The following is a 25,349-nucleotide window of genomic DNA, read 5'->3' as shown; positions in this document are numbered from 1 at the left end:
GTAATACCTAATGCAATATGCCTATGAAGCAAATATGCCCGGAAGAAGAAGGACAGACTATAAAGGAAGGGACTCTTCTTCTATCAAAACCCGATGTAACTGAAAGGTGGTTTCCTGAGTCCTCCTTGACTTGCAAGTATTCTGGTATTATGTTAGCACAACAGCAAACGTGCCAATCTTAAAATAAAGCCTCATTTACTTTTTCTTTTATATTTAGTCTTTAAAGCAGTTATTATGAATGATTTTATTGAACTGGTCTTTGTATATCAACACAAAATCAGAAGAGGTGCTGAAGACATTATTGTAACGACACAGGGGCATAATTCAGAAAGCTTGGCACTGACATAATTTACATTCCCATACATAGTGGAGCTAGAGCAAAAATCCAAAAGTTCGCATTCTGCAGGTGTGTAATTGCATACACCACCAGTGCTCAGATATTGTCTTTCTTATTTCTAATTTTCTTGTTCCCATTTGTACCATCTCTGAGCGGCAACACTATTTCCTAGCCTGCCTCCCTAGTCCAAGTTTGGACAATGTACCCTGTGAGATGCCACAAAAGGGCAATGCAATTTAATCCTGCATCTGCAGGAACGATGTTGGCAGTACACTTTAATGAACACATTTTCCTGGACCTTCTTTTCTGTCAAAAAAAGATAGGCAGAATGATATTTGGTGAGTCTTCGCTACAAAGATTGCTTTGTGTATGACCGACTGGAGGTTCTGGTCCTAAAAACATAAGCTCAGATTTGTGGGACAGCATTTTCCTCTGGACGTGAGAGCTGGACCAAGAGTTGATACAAAACTTTCAGACGAGGAGAAGAATCACAGAGGCCCTCTGCTCAAAGTTAATACCACTACTTCTTCTTCCACTTATGTAGAAGTCCATGCAAGTTTTCAAGAGTATCAATCACTCCATGAAGCCTTGCAGCTCCAACTCTGAATTTTTAATTAGTAACCGATTTGCAATGAGTAAGTGCACCAATGATGATAGAGTGCCTCAGATACAATCCTTCAAACTATCTTCTTTCAAATAGTAACAGTAGGCTACACCAACAAGATCATCCCAGCCTTAGCCAGTTCACTGAATCCACAATTCTATAGTACTGCTCAGGACTGCAATAACTACCTAAAACTCATTAACTACCATCTCCTATTATGCAAGCCTTGACCTTGGAGGTCCAAAGAATATCAACAGTTAATAGTAATATTAATTCTGTTCTATGATCTGATGGAGAATAATGACTTCATTACATCAGGGACAGGATCTTTATTAGTGTTTGGGTGCTACGTATATCACAACTGGGGGTGCTGGCTAACAGCAGGTTCAACATGAGTCAGCAGTGTGCCCTGGCAACCAAGAGGGCAAACCACATTTTGGGGTGCATTAAACACAACATAGCCAGCTGGTCAAAAAAGGTCAAAAAATGGTCAAAGCTCCCATAACATTCAGCACTGGTGCAGCCTCACCTTGGATATTGTGTGCAGTTCTGGGCTCCTCAATATAAAAAGGATGTGAAAGTACTTGAATGTGTCCAGAGGATGGGAACAAAGCTGGTAAATGGGCAGCACACATGTCCTGTGAGGAGAAGCTGAGGACACCTGGATTGCCCAGTCTGGAGAAAAGGAGGCTGAGAGGCCACCCCATGGCTCTCTGCAACTCCCTGAGGAGGGGAAGCGCAGAGGAGGTGCAGCCTCTGCTCCTGTCACTGATGATGTGATGCATGGGAAGCTGCACCAGGGGAGGGTCAGGCTGGACGTTAGGGAAATGTCTTTCCTATGAAGGTGGTCAAACACTGGAGCAGGCTTCCTGGAGGGGTGGTCGATGCCCCACGGATGTCAGTGTTCAAGAGGCATCTGGATAATGCCCTCAACAACATGTTTTAACTTTTGGTTAGCCCTGAAGTGATCAGGCTGTTGGACTAGATGATCTCTGAAGACCCCTTCCAACTGAACTATCCTATCCTATCCCATCCCATCCCATTCTGTTTTATTCACAACAGAAGCTGCATACCTCCATGTTGCTGGGTCTTGAGAATAGGCCCTGACAATGACAGAACCCATTCCTGGTTTGGCTGCCCCTTAAGACACGTAGGGGTAAGTCAAAAGTGCTTGACTTAGTGTAAGGCCTTATGTCCCTCTAAATCATAGGTACTCTCGGCAAAGACTCAGGAAAGCCTTTCCTTCAGACAGGAATAGTGAGGCCTAGTTGTTTTTTTCCAGCACTAACTCCCAAATTCTTCGTGTCCAGAAGGGGACTGAGTGGGTTGGAATTAATGTGCTTAAGTGGTGATGACTTCTACGTGCAAATTTCTGAACTGTCTTTGACCTCTTTCACACCAAAACTAAAAAGGAACTGGTTGCCACATTTTCCCTCCCTGCAGTTCCTTTGGATGATAATAGTGATGCCATGGTCACATTCTTCAATGCCTCCTAAAATTTGCCTACTTCAACCATTCACTTTTTGATAGCTCTTGATCCACAACCCATTTTGGACAAGATTGGTTTCTCCAATGATGCTCTTTTTTGATTATTCCTTCTATACTCATGTTTGGCTTTGAATGCTACATGTGCAGCACTCAGGAAACGTCTTGGTTCTTGACTTGAACAATTTCCTCAGAAAAATATATAATTCAGATGCTGCTTTGCACAGGTCAGAAGAAAGGTGGAGATTGAGATTATGTTGCTTGCTTGCTGTTTCACTAAGTAAAGGAAGGAGTCAGGTCTGAGGAATAGAAATGTAATGACTATGTGAAGTAGAGTAAAGTAGGGCATGGTTAGAGAAAGAGGTACTGAGTTGGCCATGGATGAGGGAAAATAACCTCAAAGAAACCATTCCCTCTTACTCTCCTGAATGAGATCATAGTTTCTGTTCTGTCCATCTCCTCATTTTTTCAGTCCTCTGTACCTAAGACAGAAATGGGTCCATTTTTCACAGAAAAAAAAAAAAAAACAAAAACAACAAAACAAAACAAAACACCAGCATATGTATGTACCTATATACTTTGCTATTTTACTGGATAATAGTTTTCCTAAACTATATGGAGAAACATCAGTCCTCTCTCCCACCAAAATTATTCCTTACATTAAAAAAAATAAATAATAATTAAAAAAGACAGGATAAATAACTAAATGCATAGGTTGACTTTAAATTTCTGTATTTTAAAGATGTTTGCCAAATTTAGGTTGTGAAGATCTGTCTAAAAAGATAATTAGTAGGTTGGAAGGGAGAGCAGATTGATGTGCTTTACTTCCTATGAGTGACAACATTTCTGTTGATGAAAGTTTTGAACAAAAAAAAAAAGGTAGGAAAAGGTGAAAACCCCTATAGGTCACCCAGAATCTAATTAACACATACCAATTCTCTGAGAAAGTTGCCTATCACTACTAAGCAACATTTCAGTATCATTTGAAGGTGTTTTTTTTTTTTTTAATTAATAAACTCAATCAAGTTATTGAAACAAACACACAGAAAGTATTTTTTTCAGATAGCGATCATAAATGCAGTCATCAGCTCTGACCAAAATCCTGCCAGATCCATCCACCTGTATGTCAATTTAATATGCATCTCCAAATACATTAAAATCTATTTTTTTTTTAGATTTGTTTGCAGATGTCAGACTTTTTTTTCCCCCCTCCTGGATTAACATCAATTGGAAGTGTGGTAAGCCCAGTACATTTAACTGTAACATATTTAGCCTGTTTACTTATAATGCATGAAAGAGACCTGGGACACCAATGGCCCCAAATATAAACATATATGCAGAGGCCTAATATGTACACACATGAGTGCACACAGACAGATATTTAATAATCTCGTAACAGATTTAAAATTCCCTAAACTCTGGGTTTGTCAGATTTAATCATACAATTTAATTTGAATATTTTTATATATTTTATACTTTTTTTTATTCTCGTAGATTGACATGAAATTCATTTCTCTAATAACCCATTTAGGTATCCATGCATATAAAAATACACATATGTATGTATTGATTACCAGGGGGATTTTCAGAAAAACTTATGTTAGGAGTACTGACTCAGTGAGGTTTGTATTCCTGAGTCACTCAAGCACTCTGGAAAAATCCCAAATATATTCCACAATGAGATAAAATGAAACGCATCAATGGTTCTTCCAAATCAAACACCAGAACTTCAGTTTTATGATCTTGTCTGCCCTTCCCCCATTCCATCTGTGCAATAAATCACATAGAGTAAACAGCATGGAAGACAGCTTATTTTAAGGACGAAGATCTAGTGAAGCCTTGTTTAGATTAAGAGACAGCAGTTTTAGGGAGAGTAAACGTGCCACACTTTATACTTAGATGTTATGCCACTGTTCTCACAGACTATCACTTTACATTATATTGCTTTCTTTTAAATATATCCATCCTGATGTCCACCCTGACATCAAACATTCTTTATCATGCTTCCTTTAACTACTGTAAAATTTCGTGTCTCCTCAGAACTCCACAGGTGATGATTTAATTAGTGCTCTTTGATTTTCTCTAGAGCTCACAAACATCCCCAGTTGTACTTCCCCCAAACACGGTCTCTCCGTGTGCATCAGCTGCTGAATATCCATGCTGTTCGGTAGAGCTATCCTAGGTTTTGATTGCACGTTCCCCTTTACTTAGGATAGGAACTCTGGAGTCAGATATATGACTATGGGCTATTTCATGGAAAGAACTGAGATAGCCTTGAAGCCGTGTTCCATTTTTCAAAAGATGTACCTATTAAAATAAGTATTGCTGTACCATATTCGACATTCCAAAAATACCTCTGCTATCAAAGCCTGGGAAGAAACACACAAAATAGGCTAGAAAAATTATTCCCGATATGGTCCAAAAGCAGAATCTCTGTTGAGAAGAGCCTACAGAATTTTGTTCTGATTTGCAAATGGATCCACACAAAGAGTTTTTAAATATGACCGAAAAGGAGGCCACCTTTCATACCACTCAAAATTGAAAGGTTATTTCTACATTTTGTGGCAAAGTTCAGAGACAAGTGCTTTCTGTCACAGTTGAATTTCTGGAAAGTAATTTCATAAGGTAAGATGATTCAATTTAAGGACCTGCTTCTTAGTGCCTAAATTTCTGTCTCTCCTCCATCTCTCTTCCTGTCCAGTCCCAACTATGCACTCCTTCCAGCCTCCTTATGCATCACTCTGACAAGCACCAGAAGTAAGCAGCACTAATTCATTTAACGATCTATCAGATAAGTAACACAGCAAAACCGAAAACGTATTTCACCAGGTTAGTGAATTGGAGTGCTTTTGGAAAGATCTGAGGAGCACTGGAGTCAGTAAAAGGAAAGCATCAGGACTGTGCAGCTAAGCGAAAGGTTGGGGCAGAGCAACAACTCCACTTTCATATGTTAGTGAGTTGGAATAATTTTCTTCGCTTAGAAATAAAACTTCTGTATTGTCTGGTGACGTTGTAATATGGCAAGCTGTTACACCTTTTAGAAAGGCCTTGCACACGATGTAGATGGCTTGCTTTTTTGCTCAAGCAACAAACAATGAAAATGAAGATTTCATTGCCCCATGACACCATTCATGCCAACATGAAGCCTGTCAATCTAAAAACTGTGTATTATTGATAACAATAGATAACAGTAAAGATATGTCCAAAGATGTATTATTAATTTAAGCCTGTATGATGATGGACAAGCTTTTTATGGGGTGGAGGCCACTCCAGACCCAGTAGTTTTCTTTGCACTGGATTTAAACTTTCCTTCATTTCTTAATAGGCAAAGATGATAATAGCTATGGAATAGTATCTTTCAAAATTTGTTACTGCAGCTGACCACCAATAATCAGTGAATCAGTATAGTAATATGTAGATGCTCATATGCCTGAAGTAGGTGGCTATACTGGCTAAGCACATCTTTGATGTGATGGAAAAAGTCAAAAGGAAAAGACCCAGTGACTCTGTAAAGTACCTATAACGAATTTTTGCAGGTGTTTGTGAACTGGATTAATGACAATATGGAAATACGTATCCTGAAACCTGAGAGCAACATGCCACTTCTACATGTCTGCTCTTGGAATAATCATTGCTAACAACACTGATTTTATTCAGATAGAGGATGTGACAAAACCCTAGTCTTCTTTTCTTCTGAAATGAGGAAGAGACTTCAGTCTGACCAAGTTTCTTAATTTCTTTCCCCCTTGTATAGTGATATACATTCTCTGATAGTAATTAGAGACTGTATGCTTTGTTTTACTGTGTGTAATGTCAGAAGGTTCTCCAGACTAGGATTAAAGAAGCACATGGAGGCAATAAGAAAAGGAAGTAAATTTCATTGCCCTTCTTTATCTGAAGATGTTTGCCTGAAGCAAGGATAGCCCAGACAAAGTGGCAACAAGACATGATCTGAGCAATGATCCAAGTACCAGTGCTGAGAAGAGGCTTCAAAGAGGGAAAGAACTGCCCTTAGAGGGGAAATACAATTTTCTGTGTTTAGGATGAATGAGAAGGATGACCAGATGATAAAGCAATTGTTTGTAGAGTGGGTGCTTTGCCCTTTGCTTGCAGGTTTCGGTACCCTATGTTGGTAACAGGAAGACAATCTTTCATCAGAGATTAGCAGTGCACTCATTCTGGGGATGGAGCATAGCTCTCCTGTGAGGATCCAGCACCCAGCAGACAGCGATGCAGGTAAAAGCTGCATTGTTTTCTGAAGTTCCTTGAGAATCCCACAGAGACTGCAAGGATCACTAGAGCATAGCAACAGCAATTCCCATTGGTATAGAACTATTTCTGTTACATCTAAAGCAGCCTGAAAAGAAATCTAGGAGAAGGCAAATTGACTCTCATTCCACAATGAATTTTCATTTATCTCTGTACTGTAATGGAAATTTATGAATAATATCCTCTATTTCAGGCCAATTTAGAATAGTCAATTTCAGTAGTGCTGCTGGATCATTTGAAATGATCACCCGAAGCACTGATGTTAAACCTTTATTCTCAACACTGAAGTACATGCTTCATTTTCTTTGGAAAGAGCTTATCCTTTGAGACTTGTTAACTTGTGACCAGTAGATAGCCCAGTACTTTGTGAGCCTTTTGGATAGACAGGGAAGATATCATGTAATGTATACCATTACATGACTTGCACTGGTCACAGGAAAACTTATTCTGTATTGTTACATGAATGCTAAACATAAACTTGCTATGCCTTTGTGTTGCCCAGCACAACAGAGTTTGATCCAATCTGTGCCTTTTTATTGCTAATAAATAATTAATTAAATGGTTGCATTTCTCTTATGGTAACCAGTTTGTCCTTTTACGTTGTCCACAATACTGGTTAGAAGCACCAGCTTCGCCACCAGAAAATGATGAATTTGTGGAACAAATTCTTTCATTCTGTTATGTAACACATTCATTGCAGAATGAAATTGTGTTGCTCTATTAAAAACTACTTTACAGGATACTGTGGAAACAGAGAACCATAAAAATCTATACTGTTTTTAGCTTGCTTTAACAAAATCCATTAAAAATTGTATTTTCTTAAGTAATACTAAAACTTTACATCTTGGCTTGAGTCTTATTGCCTGACTTCAACAATTATAAATGGCTGCAACACAATTGGCTTAAATGAGTCTTGTTCAGTGTGTGGTCCCAGGCCCCGTTTCACTGATCACTGTTCATTGCTGTGTACAAAGACAAAGTTATTAGTCCACGATGAGGCTTTTATACAATATGTTCTGTGAACCTTTGAAAGCCAAGTTGAGAAGCCTCAGTTAAAATGAATAAATAAGTAATTCTTTTTATGGCACATGCTGTCTTCAAAGCATAGCTCCCGTCGGCTCTGTGCTCAATTAAGCAAACAAGGCTCTGTGTGCCAAAGCTGAGAGGCATTTATGTTATGAGATGACATATCACTCAAAAAATCATATTATCTGATAATTTTGATGCCTTTGTTTGATTCAGGTCCTAGAAATTTTTCCCATAAATGAAGTAGGCTTTCACTAGCAAAGCCAGAAGAGATATTAAAGGAAAAGGTACTTTGAAAAACAATTCTTCTCCCTTCTTCCTCTGACCCTTCAATAATCCATTTCCATAGATGATCTATATAGAGTTTTATACAAAATGAGGGATACAGCCTATATTCTGCTGTGTGTTCCATTCCCATGGCAAGTGACATGCAGGTTTAAATTACTTCTGCATGAAAATGTATTAATTCAGGCTCTGCACCTGCATTTTTCTTGAGGGTTTTTCATAGGTATAGGATGCTTAGCCAGTAGCAGCTCTGCTCCTACACAAGCCAGGGTGCTGAGATGGAAAGAAGTGGTGGACTTGGGAGTCAATCTTCTGTAAGGTCTTCTTCCTACAGTACCTACATTACCTATGAAATTCCCAGTCTCCCCCACAGAAGACATCACATCTATCAATCTTCCAGAAGAAAAGCTCCAGCTTTCTAACCTTTCATAACTCCCTAAAGAAGAAAACATGACTACTAGACTTGCACTTTCCCAGAAGTGCACAAATTCAAGGGGATTTTCTGTTTTGTAATTATGTTGAATTGAATATATTCCATCTACTTCATCCAGATACATACAAAGAGTAGAATCACTGAGGCACAGCTTATTGCATAACTGGTTCTGTTGAGTCTTACGGAAAGAAAATGAGGCTTATGTAAGCACAACCATTCAGAAAAAGAACACCCAAAAATGGAGGAAATTAAAGTTTCAGTCATGTTATACGAGGCACAGATTGGTTCTCCAGGAGGAATTTATTTTTTTATTTTTATTTTTTAGATTGTCACCTGTCTTTGATTGGTATTTTATATAGCATTGTCCCCTACTTTCAACCCTGGAATTTATTTATCTACAAGAGGTTGTACAAAGTATTGGCTTATTACTTCTGTATCCTGCAACTCTTAAACCTTCCTGTAATATTCTTTCCTCTCTTTTTTCTTACTTCATATGTAGTTTTACCAGATTGGAATACATTTGAACCAAGAGAAATTAAAAAAATTATTCAGAGAAACATTTTGAAATACATCACATTTCAATATTCTCCTCCTATTTTTCGATAACCGAAGTTGTTCAAATTTTCAGTACATTTATATCCAATTTATTCTGTGTAGACATCCAACTTAAACTTCCTGTAGTATAAAAATACCTGTAAGGTTCTGGCACTAATGTACCTTTGTAATTAATGAAGAGAAACAGACACTTTTAAACTGTTTCATCCAACTTACTTGAAGCATCTCATCCTGGAAGAAATGAATCATGCCCTAAAAATCACCAATTTCCCACCATTCAATTAGGAGAGTCTAAACAGTATCTCATACATTGATATCTACAGTGTCTCCAGTTGGCTAACTGCATTGCAGTAGTGAATTTATTTATTGCTAGGACAACATTTACACCTTTCTTATCACCACATTGTAGTTTACCTTTACACACTGAAAAATATCTACTTTTACTTGCTGAAAACAAAAAATAATTCTGCTTTATGTTAACCGGTATTTGCCAAAACAATACACCAGAAACTCATTCAAAATATTTCCTTTGGACGCTTTCAGAAACTAATGGTAATTCCTCAACAGCACATCGTTTTCCAGTCCATATAGCAAAGCAAAATGAGATGTAACATAGCATCATAAATTGCAACCTTACCTGAGTGCTTGCAGATGTAAAGATGATTCACATCACTGCATTACAAATACAAAGAAATCATATAAATTATGAATATGAAAGGATACATTCGTATTGCTCCTGTTCTTGTTCCGATTGCCAGAATTTTCTGAACTGGGTCAAAAGCTAAGGCAGTGGGTAGATAAGGAAAACCATGGCGAACCGTCTGAAACAGAACAAATGAAAAAAGCGAATGAAATGTAACCACAAATAACAAAATAAAAGCATGTACGTTTTATTTTACATGTACAGGAGGATAATCTACATTTTGCTTTATGTTGTATTATTTGCAATATATTTTAATACTGTTCTGGAAATGTATCATTATTTTGAATACAGAGGTGAATTTCACTCATGCCAATTTCTAGACATGCTCTTTACTCAGACATTTTATATGTTTTTACTGTAATAAAGTAGATTGCAAAGCATATGCCAATGTACAACTGGTATATATTCCATATATAGTATAGTGAAAGACAACCTCAATATGCAAGGCAGCTGTAACTGTAGATTAAAAAAAAAAGACATGTGATATGCTTTTAAAACACTGCAACAAACAACCTCAGCCTCACCAGAACAGCCACAGTGGACAGAAATGGAACGTGTCCAGGGGAAGAAATCCAATAAACCAATAAACTGAATTGAGTCTATGAGGCAAAAATCCTTAATATCAATTTTAAAAACAAAGACAACAGAGAAGATGTTCTCAAAATGAACAACTGAGCCACTCAACCTTTCTTAATCTTTATTTACAATACTATGCTTTTAATTCTCATTTTTCAGAGATACCTTGGGGAATAAATGAACTATGTGTAATGTGATGCATCCTTGAGTTTGAAGACTGCCTGAAATAATATTTTAAGTTATCTTAATCTGGAAGTTATGACCAATATGACTTGCCAGATTGTTCGGAGGAAGAATCTCATGATGGAAAAGTCCAACACAAGAAAAAGACTAAAAATAACTTGACTAAACTATACAAATACAAATAGTACCAAACCAAACAAACAAATTTTAATGGATGTGATTGTTTACCTAAAATTGGGTAACAGATATAATTTTTTTTCCATTTTATTTATTTATTTATTAGTATATGGTTAGGATTGGAGAGGAAGTGCTTTGGACTGAATGGAATTTAATATTTTCAGATATTTTATTTGTCTTCAGATTATCTTGTTCATGAACCGTATCAGCTGAAGCATTCAGCAGTCCCTATGGAACAACTTCTACAAAAGGGATTCCTTAATTGCAGACCTGTTGAGTAAAAGGCAGATGATGATTGCTACAGCTGTATCACTCAACCTCTGTTTTCTTTCATTCCAGATGGAAACACTTGAACTGATATTCACAAGTAGTTTGGGAACAACCAAATGTATGTTTTTTAGCAAATAAACACTTCCTTAAGAGAAACCTTACTCATCTCATATCTTAATTATTGCTGATAAGGGATGTCTTTAAAAAAAACTAATTACTAGTTTCTAGACTGCAAAAATCTAAAAGCATATGCTAGCTCAGTAAGCTGTTGAACCATAACTCATTTTATGTTAATGTAGACACTTATCAAAGACTCCACAACTCTGTATCTGGTTTATTTTGTGTTTGTGTGTGCGCACGCATACACGTATCTGTATGTATGCGTGTTTAACCTTTTCATCTTCTCAAGGGGCAGAATTACTCAGAATACATAATTTCATATTTGACACATAAGCTGTGACTACTGTAAAAAATGCTTTTACATACTGTAAAAATGCTTTTACCTCTCATGTCACAAAACCATCAGGAATTACAAACTGTATTTTCCAGTGTGCCTAATGTTTGGCCTAACTGCGTTATTAATTTTCTATTATATTTTAGATGACTGTACTCTTGCAAATAAATGCTTCCCTAGCAGAAAAAAACAAACACCACCATATTGCACAAAGGATTATTTTTAATTATTTTTTTTTAAATCCTCTCTATAACGAAGTTTGAATTTCTAGCAATTCCAGTCAAAATAAGCCTTTCTGATGCTTAGCTCTCAGTGGAGCTTAGAGTTCTGCTTTTCAGATCTAGGATTGTGAAGATCAAAATTTGTAATTCTTGCTTATGCATTTACATCTTTTTTGTATTTTCAGTATTTCTGCAATCTACATACAGTCAGACTTTTCATTCAGAAATTTCATCTGGGCCATGTTTTGAGGCAGATCTACTCTCTAGAAGCACAGGAATGTACGTATTTTCAGAATCATACCTCAGTAAATATCCCTGAACTCAGGGATTGACTCAAAAGAGTTATTTCTATTTTGCAGCCATTTTTCAAATCTGAGTATTTATACCTATTCCAGCCTGGAAGTTCTGGTGAAAGCAAAATTCTTCCATTTGTAGTACAAAAATATTGTTGACATCTATTGATCCTCCAAGTAAATTACAATTTTCAAGTAAAATATTTATATTTATTACAACTCCAAATAAAGGACAAAAACAGCTTGGAAGGAGAGCCAAGCTATAACGTACACAGTTAAGATGGAAAAAGATGCCTTTACACTTGAGATTTTGGCACGAATTAGAGCAGCCTCAGAGGCAATTCTGAAGATCAAGCCTAGAAGAACAGGCATGAGCTGTAGCACTTCAGGCTCCCAGTCTCTTCTCCTTATACTTAGTCCAACAACCCTTCTATTTCCAAGGGCTGTAGGAAAAATTGACATGAGAAAATAGATTTTTTCTGTTACATATTGACGGAACTCGTGTGAACTGTATGTGTAAGAATGAGCAACAATTCTAGCACTGCTTCTGAACTTCCTTGCAGCATTTACTAATACAACCGAAGAAGAGGAGAAGGTTACAAAATTAACTTGATCCGAGGGTGACAAAAATGTTCCTACTTCATTTGAGCTGTGTCAGGTAGGAATGATATTGACCAAAACTAGCAATGATTAACAGAAAATGCAGAAGAAAGTAGTTGGTTTGTTTCTTTTTTTTTCTTTTCTCCTCCCTCCCCCCCCTTTTTTTTTTCCCAAAATAAACTATCTTAATAGCAGTCAAAAACAGAAAGAGTACCCTTTTTTCAGAAAAGTATCAGTCTGTGTTCTCATGAGCATAGGACCTTAACCATCCTTATCTATCCTAAAAAAGAAGGTGCCAAAATAAGGGAGAGAAAGAGCAGACAGCAGATGGAGCCAGGACTGCTTTTCTCCACATTATTCCGCTTTCTTTTATGTCTCCTTTTTTTGGCATGCTGTCTCTAGAGGTAGTCTGCACTCCCTAGGACATGAAGTTTATATACAATATTTGAAACATTTTATTTGAAACAGAACAATTACAAATGCAGCTATGATTTCAGCATAAATCCTCGTTTAGTTCTGTTATGCTATTTTAAATGTGATGAAAATCACTTCAAGCAAATACTCTTACAGTGAATTGCACGTACATATCATTAAAGTAACCTTTATACAACCATTTTACCTAGATGAATACAAGAAATTGATTATTTGGACTTGCCACTATTCTACCAATGAACATTTTAATATGCTGTACAGAACAAAACAACAGTCCCATTCTAAGATATCACAGTGTTTTTCAGTCTCACTAGTACATAGCATCCAGTGCAATTTTTCACATGGTGTATAATTTGGATTCCATTTAGCTCTTACCTTGCAGTAGGAGCCAGGCCCCATCTAAGCATGTTCACAGGTGGTTCTAACAGCAAACTATATATTTTTTTTTTAATGATAAAGATATCTGTGGGTAGTTCTTTTGCTCAGTGTCTCTCTGCACATAAAAGCTAGAAACAGCCACATTGGAAAAACTATCTCCAAAAAGGACTCTAGAGCTACAGACTGATTTCTACCCCTTGCAAGATGGTAAAATAAAGACTAGGATCATGGAGCACATGTTTGAAGATGGTCTGCAGAAGGTAGCAGAGTTTCTACAATGGGAAGTCCTGTCTAACTAGTCTTCTGTAATTCTATGAAGTTGTTAGTATTAATGCAAATAAAAGGGATATGAATGAACATATCTGAGTTCTCCAAAAGCCTCCCAATAACGTTCCACAGCAATGTTATCATAGAAACAAAGTTGCCATGAGACTGGAGAAAAGGCTTTTTTATGGACTGAAAGCTGGTTAAAGAACAGGAAACAAAGGATAGGGTTTAATGCATTTTTTCCATGAAGAACACTCAGAAGTGGAGTAGTCCATGGGTTGGCTCTTGGATCAATATTATTCATTATCTTTAATGATCTAGAAAAGGTACTGGACTAAGATCTTCAAGTTCATAGCTGATAGGAAGCTCTTTTGGGTAGTTAAATTCAGTATTTAGAGAAACCAGTTCCAGAAAGACCTTATCAAACTGAGTAAGTGGGCAAAAACGTGGTAAGCTAGCTGCAGTATGTATAGATACAGCATGTAGGAAAAAATATATCTTCACTAAGCTTACACAATGCTGAATTTAGAGCTAACATTTACAACTCAGGAAAGTGACTTTGTGGGTGTGGTTGGCATTCCTCTGAAGCCTTTGGTTTAATATGCAGCAGCAACCCAAAATGCTGAATAATGTTGAAGATCTTCAGAAGTAGTATATAGAATATCATGGAGGGCATCATGCTGCTAGATAAAACCTTTGCGAGGCCTTATCTTAAGTATCGTACACACCTCTGGTCTTCACACCTGAAGAATCAGTGGTGTCAGAAGTGAAAGAGGTAAGGCAGCTAATGCTCAAGGTGATGGAGGCAAGCCTTACCAGGAGCAGCTCCAAATTCTGGGACTTCAATTTGGAGAGGAGAAGGCTGTGGGAGGATACGACTGAGATTTACTGAACTGAGAGGGTGGATAAGCTGAAAGAGGACCTGTTATTCAGCAAATCCACAGAGCCACAGAAAACAAGTGAAAGATTAGTTTAAAACTGAAAAAGAAAACACTTCCTTACACAACAAGTAATGAACTCCTGAAACTTGTCACCACAGCAGGTTGTGAAGGCAGATAATAATATCAGCTGGTTCAAAAAGGCATTATTTGGCCCCAAAATAGTAAATGCAAATGCATCTTTCAGACAATTACTTAAACAAACAAAACAAATAGCTAAAATGAAAAATAAATCTTACAATCTTCACTGAAGTTGCTCTTTTCATTACAAAACCATCTGCAGAAACCTCAGAAATATGATTTTCCACTGCCATTTTCAGTTCTGCAAACTGGATGTTGAACACTATCAAATCAGAATTGTCCTATTCATGTAGGATTCATATAGATACAAATAGTCAACTTAAGAGGAAAATAAGGTCTTCTGAATTTCAGAAGTATTACCCTCCTGACTGTTTGCTGAAACAGGGTAGTACGTCAAAAATGGAAAGTGAATATAATTCAGACAGAAAAATCCACATCTAAATGACATGACATAGATCCCCATATTACATTATTCGCAGTTCACAGCATAGGTGAGGTTGGAAGGGAATTCTGGAGATTGTCCAGTGTACCTCCCCCCCCCAGTTCAAAGCAGAATGGCTGGATTTTAGTCTTGTTTGCTCTATTTAAATGAATGTTCTGTGGCAAACCTCCAGACAACTACACCATCCTGCCACATCTAGCACTGCATTGACTTATAGCATAGAAAGGGTAACTCTGGAATACAATCATCCCAAGGTAGGTATTACCCTTTTTGGAGAAATCCTGATTTCAAGAGAAGACATTTGGTGCAAAATGGTTTCATCTCTTCCCTTCTCATTCTTTCTAAAAGGGCTTTCAATTTTAAAAATTGCAAGAGAAATATGCAAAAAGGAAGGCAAATGGAAAATGTAGCAAAGGAATTGCATCCCTTTTTCAGTAAATATGCTTTAAGAGGCTTTCTACTCTTGTTAGTGAAACTATTGGGAAGATATAGGACATCAGCCCTTTATAGAAGAACCTTCTATCAGCTGTAGTGTATCATATATAAATGCCACAGACTTTAATAAAGCTAAATTTGCCTTTGCCTTTAACGTAAAATAACTTGAAAAAAACGTCCACAGATTTCAAAGCTCAATTTGGCCTGCCTGCTTGTGTGAGACTAGCTATTCATTACAAGCATTTACCACATTGCTTACTATTTATTATTAATTCGTAATTAATCTTCTCCTACCTTCTTGCTGTATGCATATCATACGTTGTATGTTGAATATAGAATTTAATCTGGAGATACTGGCCAGCATCTCATCTCATTTAAGGTGAAGATACATTCCGAATGGAACGTAGATATTTTGTGGCAGCTTTTTGCCCTCTCTCAGCAATGAAATCCAGCAAATCCTGCACTTGACTATTCCCTCCTGTACTGGCCACAACAGTACCAAGGGCATAGCTCGCAGACACAAGTGAATACACAATAGCCAAAAATCATAAGAATCACATCTCCATTTTACATAATCACAGTTTTCCTGCCTTTGCCTCACTCAGTGAGCAATTAAAAATATATGTAGGGAGAAACATTGAATGAACCAGGGTTCTTTGGACCTACTACAATTAACTTTTTATCCACAGCTACGATGGAATGGATCTGTAATAAAACTGATGCTGGGCAGGTGTAACTGAAAGCACACACACACCCTTAAAGGATACAATAGATGGCATGGGTTGTGCAAAGCAGAGGTTCAGAGTTCACAATTTATGACTTTTTGTGATGTCCAGTGGATAATACATAAACTTACTCACAGGAACTGTGGCAAAGAACATACACAGAACAGCATCCATCCATCCTATGCTTTGTGTACTGTTTAAACCAAATGTGATGGATGACAGGAACAATATGTAAGCAGACATTTCAAGAAAATAAGATGCAATAAAGACTAGATTGCCACACATACGAACATATATAGTATTTCTACAGTAGCTGAATAAGGGATGTGACTTCTGAGTATTTAACTTCACAACATTAGCATTCTTACATATAGGAGATGTTTTTATGAAATATAGGTAACAATGTTTAATTGCTTAGAATCAAATTCTGGAGGAAGGCATGCTACCATATACACCTATATCTGCACAATATCCCACTAAATTCAATAGGGCTACTGGTGAGTACATGCATTCATTAATTCAAACCTCTAAATATTAAGGGTCATTTTTTTCCCAGTACTGAATACAGTATATATTACTGCAATGGAACCATGAAAGTGCACCTTTTCAGACTTTGACCCTAGCTACAGGCAACAGATTGTCTCTACTGTTTTTTTTACTATTCATGGTCTTTGCTGGTGAACTGTTAGAAATGGACACAGCACTGTACAAAGATAACATCTTATTACATTTGAGCATGTTTACCAGCCATCTGTACCTAACAACATCACTTTCTCTTCTTTCCACAGATGCACATTACTTACTCTTCTAATCACACAGTCCTCTAACTTCCCCCTATCATGATTCTAACATACATTGTGACAAATTAATATATCCATATAAGCTGCTTTTATAAACATAGTTTCTTAGTATAGCCAATAAACCAGTGCATTCACATAGCTTTGGGTACATTTGTTCACCTCTCTACTGCTTCCTTTGCTGTTTATAAAGCGACAATACTAACCTTCCACAATGAGAAGCATAACTGGAAGATTTTCACACAGACCTCAAAAAGTGATTTGGGCATATATCATTCGCCAGGGAGAATCAGATGTCTTCAGAATAGGAGTCAGATATGCATGGAGAGTCATCTAAAATTACCTACTAAAAATGGGGTCTATCTTAAATTTAGTCCACCTGCACTGAGGACATTGCTTATACATCCAATGTTTTACAAGACAGCTTTATGATTAGAAAATTCCCTGAGATACAAGCAATCCAGACTGAATTTCTTCCACCCTCCTAGAAGAGTCAACATTGCTTTTCCCACTACAGCAGTGAGAAACTTTCTCAGTTGTAGTTGTAGTCTCACTATTATATACAGCATGTCTGGTTCCCACTATCAGGGGATAAGAGTTAAGGGGATAAAAATGATGGGACACAAAGGAGTGGTAACAAGAGAACCTGGGTATGGGGATTAACTTTGTGAGAAAAAACCCAAATCCCAGGTATAAGCTCAATACAGTTATCACAGGATGAGAGACAGCATCACCACACCCGATTGTAGGAGACAGGCCTGTGGGTTGTGAATGTGAAAGCTTTGTCTGCTTCGGTACATCGCATAGGTTTTGACCATTTACAAGGTATCTGAGATTCCCATCACCAGGTCAAGGAAGCAAAATGAGAAGTTCTGTCATGACAGTCAAGTGCCTGTGAAAAATTGACCCCTGAACACCAAGGTTTTCAAGCTGCCCTTAATAAATACTTTCACTGAGAAGGGCCATTCTCTCTTTCTTTTGAGGAAATAGTGTATGTTGAATTTCAATTCTTTATCCAAGTGTTCCACGTTTCATATTGAGGAATCCTTGTATAAAAAACAACGCTTGAAATGACACACCAAATTACAGTAAAAGAATATTTCTAAAAATGCTAAGTCAACTTCAGAATGCAGAAAAAAATAGAACATCAACAAACTAAAATAATCTCTGCAACATTGCAACATGATTTTTCCCCCTCTTACAGGGATTAATTATATTTTTTTGTTAAAGAACTTTTGCCACATTCCATGCATAGTACAGTCTGGGCTGTCCTATGGACAAACCAAAGTTATACAATAAGAGATATGAATTAAGCTTTTTATGTGTGGCCATTGATGTTTCCATTTTGTCAATGACGAATTTGTGGTTATGGAGATTCATGAAATTCAGACATTTTAGGTACAATTCAGAGGTCCAGCCTGAAGCCAGAATTTAATCCACAGTCATTTGAGACATGAAGGAAAATCAGCCATTATGACTATATAATGTGGACATATAAATTGTCAGTATGAATAACTAGCCTAAAAGCAAGTCTGTAGATATGCAGGATACTTGCAACAGAATGTGAAGAACAATGAGAGGCATAACTGGAAGACGTAATTGTTATAAAAGTGTATGCTAAAAATACGGATTTAAAGCAGGTCAAGCTGGACACTCAAAACAGTGGAGACTAGACAATCTGGCATTGTGGATCTTCTGTGTCTCAATTCCTAATCTTTACCGCAGAAATAAGGATACCTCCATCTCACAGAAATACTGTGAAGATCAATTCATTAATGTTTATAACGCTTTCAAAACTACTGTGATGAGCACTTCTGCTGAGAAAGCCTGTGGGTAACTTAATATATGGGTATGCTCTGAGTTCTAAGAATGCAAAGAAACACTGAAGTGCTTTCTATTCAGCAAACACTAAGTTCTACTAAATAAGACCCACAGAAGAAATGTGGGATCATGTGATTAAAAGCTGTATTTGCAAGCAAACATAAGAAAATTGGAATTTTAAAGTGGTTTGTTTTGCGACCTTAAAATTCTTTAAACAGTTTTGAAGTTGTAATTGCACGCGTTGGTCCTGAAAGGTCTGCATTAATACAATTAGAATTCATATTTGATTAACAGTGAGATATAGTAATTCAAGAAGATAGGTATTTTATTTGAATGAAACAAAACAAGAGTATCCAGTTGTACTACTACGTCTACTTATACCTTCAAATTTCTTTAAAAAAAGAAGCTTTTAATGTGCTATGTTCTTTATTCCTGATGAACCCTATTTCAAAATAATACAAACATTTAAAAAGAAAAATACATGACACTCATCACACATCATAAATACTACTGTAATCTGATTACAGAAGTGTCATTTATGAATCTGTAGTTTTGGATATGAGTAAGGTTTAATACTTAGTTTAAAATGGGTTTTCTCTGAAATGTAAATCTTCACACAGATTTCTCTTTGGCCCTTTGTGACCTTCCTAATGATGCCACACAGAAAAAAACAAACAAACAAACAAACAAACTCAAGCTAACTAAAACATTATGGGCAACTTATAGCAAAGATTTTTTTTTATTCTTCATAACCAAACATAGAATTCTGCACTACTGCACAATTGTTCTTAAACTGCCATTTGGAAACCCATCCAAATGGATTTTATTATCACTGAAATGCATCTTCATGTTGCACATACTTTAAAGTAGCTATTTGACTGCTATCAGAGGGGCTAAACATTCATTTTCATAGGTTATCAAAATAAAGTATTACTGTCTCTGAAACCTGGGAACTAAAATTTAAGACCACCTTATCAGAAATCCAGATAATTAAGGTATGTAAATTGGCACTATAAACTGAAGTACCTAAATCAAAATGTTTTTACATAATGTCACTCCATGAAAGAGGAGTTCAGCCAGAACCAGAACAGCTTCTATTATAGCCACGATCCCAAAGGAGAGAAATGCTAGCAGTAAACATAAAAGGGAACGTTGTCTTTGAAATATGCCTGCTGATTGGATGCATCTTGAGGGCCTGTTTTTGTTAAAGATAAGTTGTGAAAGAAAGCCACAATTGTAATCAGCCAAGGGCTGCCATTCAAGTTTCAACAATATTCTAAAACTATTCTGTCCTCTGTGGGTTTTTGCATAAAGATTGGGTGATGTGCATACTGAAACTATGACTGTGCTATCAATATGAATAACACAGCAAAATTCAAAGGGATGTATATTACATAGCAAGGCTACCCAGTGATAATACATTAAGACCACTTTTGGAGAGAAGACAAATGGCATGCTTTAGGGTTTAAAGGTAGCCACAAAAACATCCGAGTCTGTGAAATAATTCAGTGAGAAGTTTACTTCAGGGGTTCTTAAATCTTTTAGAGGATATCTGGCTGCTGCTTACAGTTAGAGAAAACACACTGGCCAAGACTAACTGTAGGTCTAGTAAAATGCAACCCTTACTATGCTCCTAACAGTGGCCTTGACTTCAAACATTCTTTTCATAAGGTTATTGACATCTTGCACTACAAATTCAACCTTACAATTGTTCTTCAAGAAGAGCTCAAGCAGTTCTCTATGGGAGACTTATTTTCACAGAGAATATACACTATACATGTATTTTCAAAAAAAATCTACGTCCTCATTTTTATTCAGTTTTCCCCAAACTGCAGTATCCCCTAAGTATGACCTTTTTGCAAAAGTAAGAAAATCAGCATTTTCTCCATTTATGTTCTTTCTACTCAAAATTATACTCAAATGATTTCCAACATCCTAAATGTTACCTTCCCAATTCCTATAATAATAGGAGATCTCTACCCACTGCTGTATTTTAATTTCTACACACTATGACCAAACACAGGCTGGCCCAGAAAATCTTTAATAAAAGAGGAAACTAGGTCTACCCCCATTATGATTATTACAAACTTTACTAACATATTCTACTGGACATGACACTCCTATCTCACACATTCAATTCAATTAATTTGAACAATAATCAATATTTTTATGATATCTGTGTAGACACCCCAATCCCAAGAGCAGCCCTAGATATAAGATGACATATACTTCAGCATCCTATTGTCATAAAATACAATTCTGACAAAATTTCACCTTATGTGGATACTTTAAAAAGGATGACACCAGATCATTAATACAGCTACCAACACATAAATTTACAATGCTTAAAAAAGGCTGCAGTAATTTCATACGTAATAGTTTCAAGAATATTTCATTTATAGTCTTTCAATACAGAAGACTACATTAATGATTCAAATATAAATGGACAAAGTAACTCATTGTGAACATCTCACTATAAAATGAAATATTCAGTATACTTCTATTAAGTTCTAATTTTATCTTGAAAAGACACCATGGTAATAAGCATACCAAAAATGTCAAAAATTAGAGACATCTTTCAGGTGTGTTGCTAATAATACCAGGAACGTTACCAATAAAACTTGATGTTTTCTGCTAGAGGAACAGATCTGTATGTTTAGTCAATAAAAGAAGACCTCTCACAAACTTAAAAAAAAAAAAAAAAAAAAGGCAATTTAAGTAAAGAATGGAGGGTAAGGCCCTCTAATTCTTACATATGAGTCAGCTTTTATGTTTCATATCTAAATGAAGATTTAATAATCAGCAATGAAGGAAAAAATGGTTTGAGGTGTTACTCAGACTATGAGCCTATCTGACATGATCCTGCAGATCATAACAAACCAAAATTGCTGTTAGCTTTACTCAGTTCTGTGTGCAGCAGATCACAGACTCTGGATCCTTAAATTGCAGCCTGAACTACTTATGTAACTTGACATGGGAAAAAAAAAAGACACCACAAACACAGAAGTTCTATGAATAAAGCTTGGGGAAGGCAAAGCTTTGTTGTATGCATTTTTCATTTAATTCAAATTGACTGAGGTACAAATTACGGCTCAGATCCTCCACCCTGCGCCTGCGTAGAGTCCCACTGCCTTTGGTCCACTTGCTTAGTGCATAATGCAGGACTGGGGCCTGTGGGCTTTTGTTGGTTCACTCAGAGCTGCTTGTAATGGCACGAAGCAGCAATATAGCTCATTAAGTAGAGCCTGTTGAATAAGCACACTGCGGTATGTTATGAACACATAATCATGGAATATTTGGGGAAGTTTGCTTTTAGTACACTTCTGTGCCTTGAAAAAAGGAAGCCGGTGTTTTGTATACCATAGAGTGGACTTCTGCAGTACTGTGCATTCATAAGCAAGTGCTGCTGCAACCAAAAGCTCTCCTATCCAAATATTTACTTTGTGAAGAACATTTCAACCAGACGGCTGAGTCTTCTAATTGAAAAAGACAGGCAAGTATTGCCTACTTAAATCTTCTAAAAATAATGTATTCCTATACACCTAAGTTCTGACAGACCTACTGGGAAACATAAAACAACTGTTTTCAAGTAATACCAAGCCAAAGATGGGAAATACATAAGGCAAAGAAGTAACTGCTTTTGTTTCTGAATCATATGTTGTCTGTTTTGGCAAATATACCACGCAACATAAAAATATATCATACAAAATACAGATCTTCGGCACTATGCAATGAAGAACTGTGTTCACTGTACCATTACTCAGAATTCTTAAAATGCCAGACCTTCTAAAGATATTTTAATGTATCTTGATTATTTGCATTATCTTTTTACTCAAGTGACAAAAATGGGAAATCATTATTCTGAATTTCATAAAATGCTGTATTACTGTGTACATAAACACATGGAGTCAAATTCAACCCTGGTGCAAACAGATATGATTGCAATGGACTGATCACCGGGACAGTTAAACTACAGATTCATTGGACTCAAAAGGCCTGAACCTGCACTGGGTCAGGGTGGCAAAGAACCAAAAACCTCTAACAATTAGGACGATGTGTAACCTCTTCTGAAGGTCTCTGACTCTTTAGATCATGGGGGCTTATCATTCTTCACCTGAACCTTCCAAGAGTTTTGACACTAGCTGTATTTGAAAACAGAACTGAGTTAAAATCGTGACATCTGCGATTATGAAAGCTGTGTTTCACTGGGACAGATCTGCACACAAACAGTTTTGCAGGCTTCTCTTGATCATGCATATTTCTTCCTTCTTCCTCAAACACAAATAGAAATGAAAATGTGCTGGAGTTGACTATAACCCAGATTTCAAATCAGTTGGTAGCTGACTAATGGAAGGAAAGTCTGCTTAGCAGGTGAAGTTCGTTTACTTATAATGATGTAAATTGCATTAGTTAAAAATTCTGCTTTTGAAGCCAACAGAACTTCTAGCAAAGTCAACAGAATTAATGTCAAAGTTAAAGATAACAGCGTAGGACTAGAGAATAAAAATACCACCTCTCTTTCTCGATCTTCATTACGAAAGTATGGTTTAGTATTGCAGGGTTAGTCAAAAATACCAAGTGGCTTGTGCTGTTTTTACTTGTGCACTTAAGAATTATGCTGAAAGCTTTGTTGCAGAAAGCAGACACAAAACATAAAAACCACAGAAATATCTTATGCTTGCTATTCAAAGAAAATTTCCACTGAAGAACCTAACCAATATGTAAGAGCCAATGCTAAACAAATTTGGAAACTTTTAATATTTATGCTGTTCCACTCAGTTTACTGTCATATAATCACAGTCTTCAGTACTGATGTTAAAATAAAAACCACCCTAGATCTACATCCAATCTCTCAGAAATAATTAATATGCTATGTTCAGCAATAACTGCACTGTCTTTTTATTTCTAGCTCGTGCCTTTTTCTTAAAAAAAAAAAAAGAGAGAAGGAAAAGGAGAGAGGATGGTAACGGAGAGGAGGGTGTAGATACACACTGTTTTGAATTTCTGATGACTTGTAAACATTATTTGTACTAGCACCAATTGATCTGCTTTTCTGTCCACAATCTTGCTACTAGTTTGGAGCCCAAGAGTGAACTCCAGATTGGCCCCTGGATGCTGAAATCAAGGCTTTACGAATTTCCTGGCTACCCCAACTCTGCAGCAGTAAGAAAACGAACCAAAACCGAACCACAGACAAACAGAGCACGAGAGCTGTCTCCTCATTTCCAAAGTCCTTATACAACCACTGCAGTTCCCGAGTAAAAAGGCTTCTTGGCATCACGTTGCTGCCCCCCTCAAAAACAAAACAAAAAAAAAAAAAAAAACACATACACACAGAGGAGCGTTTATTATTGCCGTAGTAGAGATGAATAAAGGTTACAGCCCTTACCTTACAGATTTGGAAATAATCTGAAGTTAGCGTCTCCTGGACCTCCTCTCGGGGAGTCCCCGCAGCCCCTGCAGTCCCCGCCGGGTGCACGGAGCCGCCGCCAGCCCCGCTGCCTCCGCCACCGCCGCCGCTGCCACCGGGCGAGGAGGCGGTCAGACCATCCAAAACTTTGCGGAAATTAAATTTCTTCATTTCGGAAAGATCTGCCAGGAAGATGTGCAGGGGTTGTTGGGGGGTTGGGGGGGGGTGAGGGGGTGGGAGAAAGGCTGCGCCGTACCGGGTCCGGCTACATGTAGCGGGGAAAGTCTGTGGCGGTCCTCCGAGTGAGGCAGCACTTTAGTGCCGACCCGGCATTAGGTGTAATTGACGGAAAAACGCGAAGGCTTCATTCTGGCGGGCGTGCGAGCTGCTCGGGCAGCCCCCTTCAGAAATAATAATGAGATAATGATAATTAAAAAATAAATAAATAAAAAAAAATCCTCAAGCAGCGGAGCTACGGTTGATGCTCAGAGGCGGAGGAGCGATGGAGCAACCGCCACCCGCCTCGCTCCCCAAGCCCCCATCGAGCAGCGGGTTAAAAAATGGGAAGCGAAGGCGAAATTCGGAAAAAAATATATATATTTATAATTAAAAAAAAAAAAAAAAATTCAGCCTGCCGCTGCCGGAGCGGGCTCCATCCCCTTCTACCTCTTCCCGCGGCCGAAGGTTTGTTTGCCCTGCGGGGCTGGGCTATTCAGCGCCACAGGAGCCGGCTGCCACGGTCCTTCCCCCCCCCCCTCCTCCTCTTCGCCCCGCCACCGCCCTCCTGCGGCAGCCGCCGGCCCTGAGGCGACCGCCGCTAACGGCCGGCGCTAACGGTCGGCGCTAACGGCCGCGGCGCGAGCGCGGGGCGGGAGCGGGAGCGGGAGCGCGAGCCCGGGGCGGCGGCCGCTCTCCGAGGTGCTGAAAGCCCCGCCCCCAAGCCCGGGAGGGGCGGGGCGAAGCCTGGGGGATTGACAGCTCGGGGAGGGGAGGGGGGTTCTCATTGGTGCGGCTGCCGGAGAGCGGGCCAATGGGCGCTGCGCTGGGTGAGATGAGCACGCGCTGCCGCCAATGGGAAGCGCCGCCCCGCCGAGTTCCCTCCCCTTTCGCCTTCCCCTCACGACGCCCCGCCCCAATGCGGTGCGAGCGGCG

General features: G+C 38.0%; 1 protein-coding gene across 13 annotated transcripts in view; it reads right to left on the bottom strand.

Moving 5' to 3' along the window:
* STXBP5L (syntaxin binding protein 5L) overlaps positions 1-25,102 on the bottom strand; it is a 191,437-nt gene extending 166,335 nt beyond the window's left edge. For 3 of the 13 annotated variants that reach the window (XM_068698442.1, XM_068698454.1, XM_068698458.1), the window contains exons 1-2: positions 24,177-25,101; positions 9,718-9,815 (exon numbers count right to left, since the gene is read on the bottom strand). In XM_068698442.1, the coding sequence (XP_068554543.1) occupies positions 9,718-9,815; positions 24,177-24,368 (290 nt within the window). In that variant the 5' untranslated portion in view covers positions 24,369-25,101. Of the gene's footprint in view, positions 1-9,717; positions 9,816-24,176 lie in introns of all 13 variants that reach the window. The other 10 variants (XM_068698476.1, XM_068698481.1, XM_068698496.1 and 7 more) reach the window with 5 other exon arrangements.
* Between the last annotated feature and the right edge of the window lie 247 nt (positions 25,103-25,349).

Source organism: Anas acuta, chromosome 1, assembly GCF_963932015.1.
Source record: "Anas acuta chromosome 1, bAnaAcu1.1, whole genome shotgun sequence".
Taxonomy (NCBI): Eukaryota; Metazoa; Chordata; class Aves; order Anseriformes; family Anatidae; genus Anas; species Anas acuta.
The sequence above is the reverse complement of the archived record's forward strand: the minus strand, read 5'-3'. Positions and strand labels throughout refer to the sequence as shown.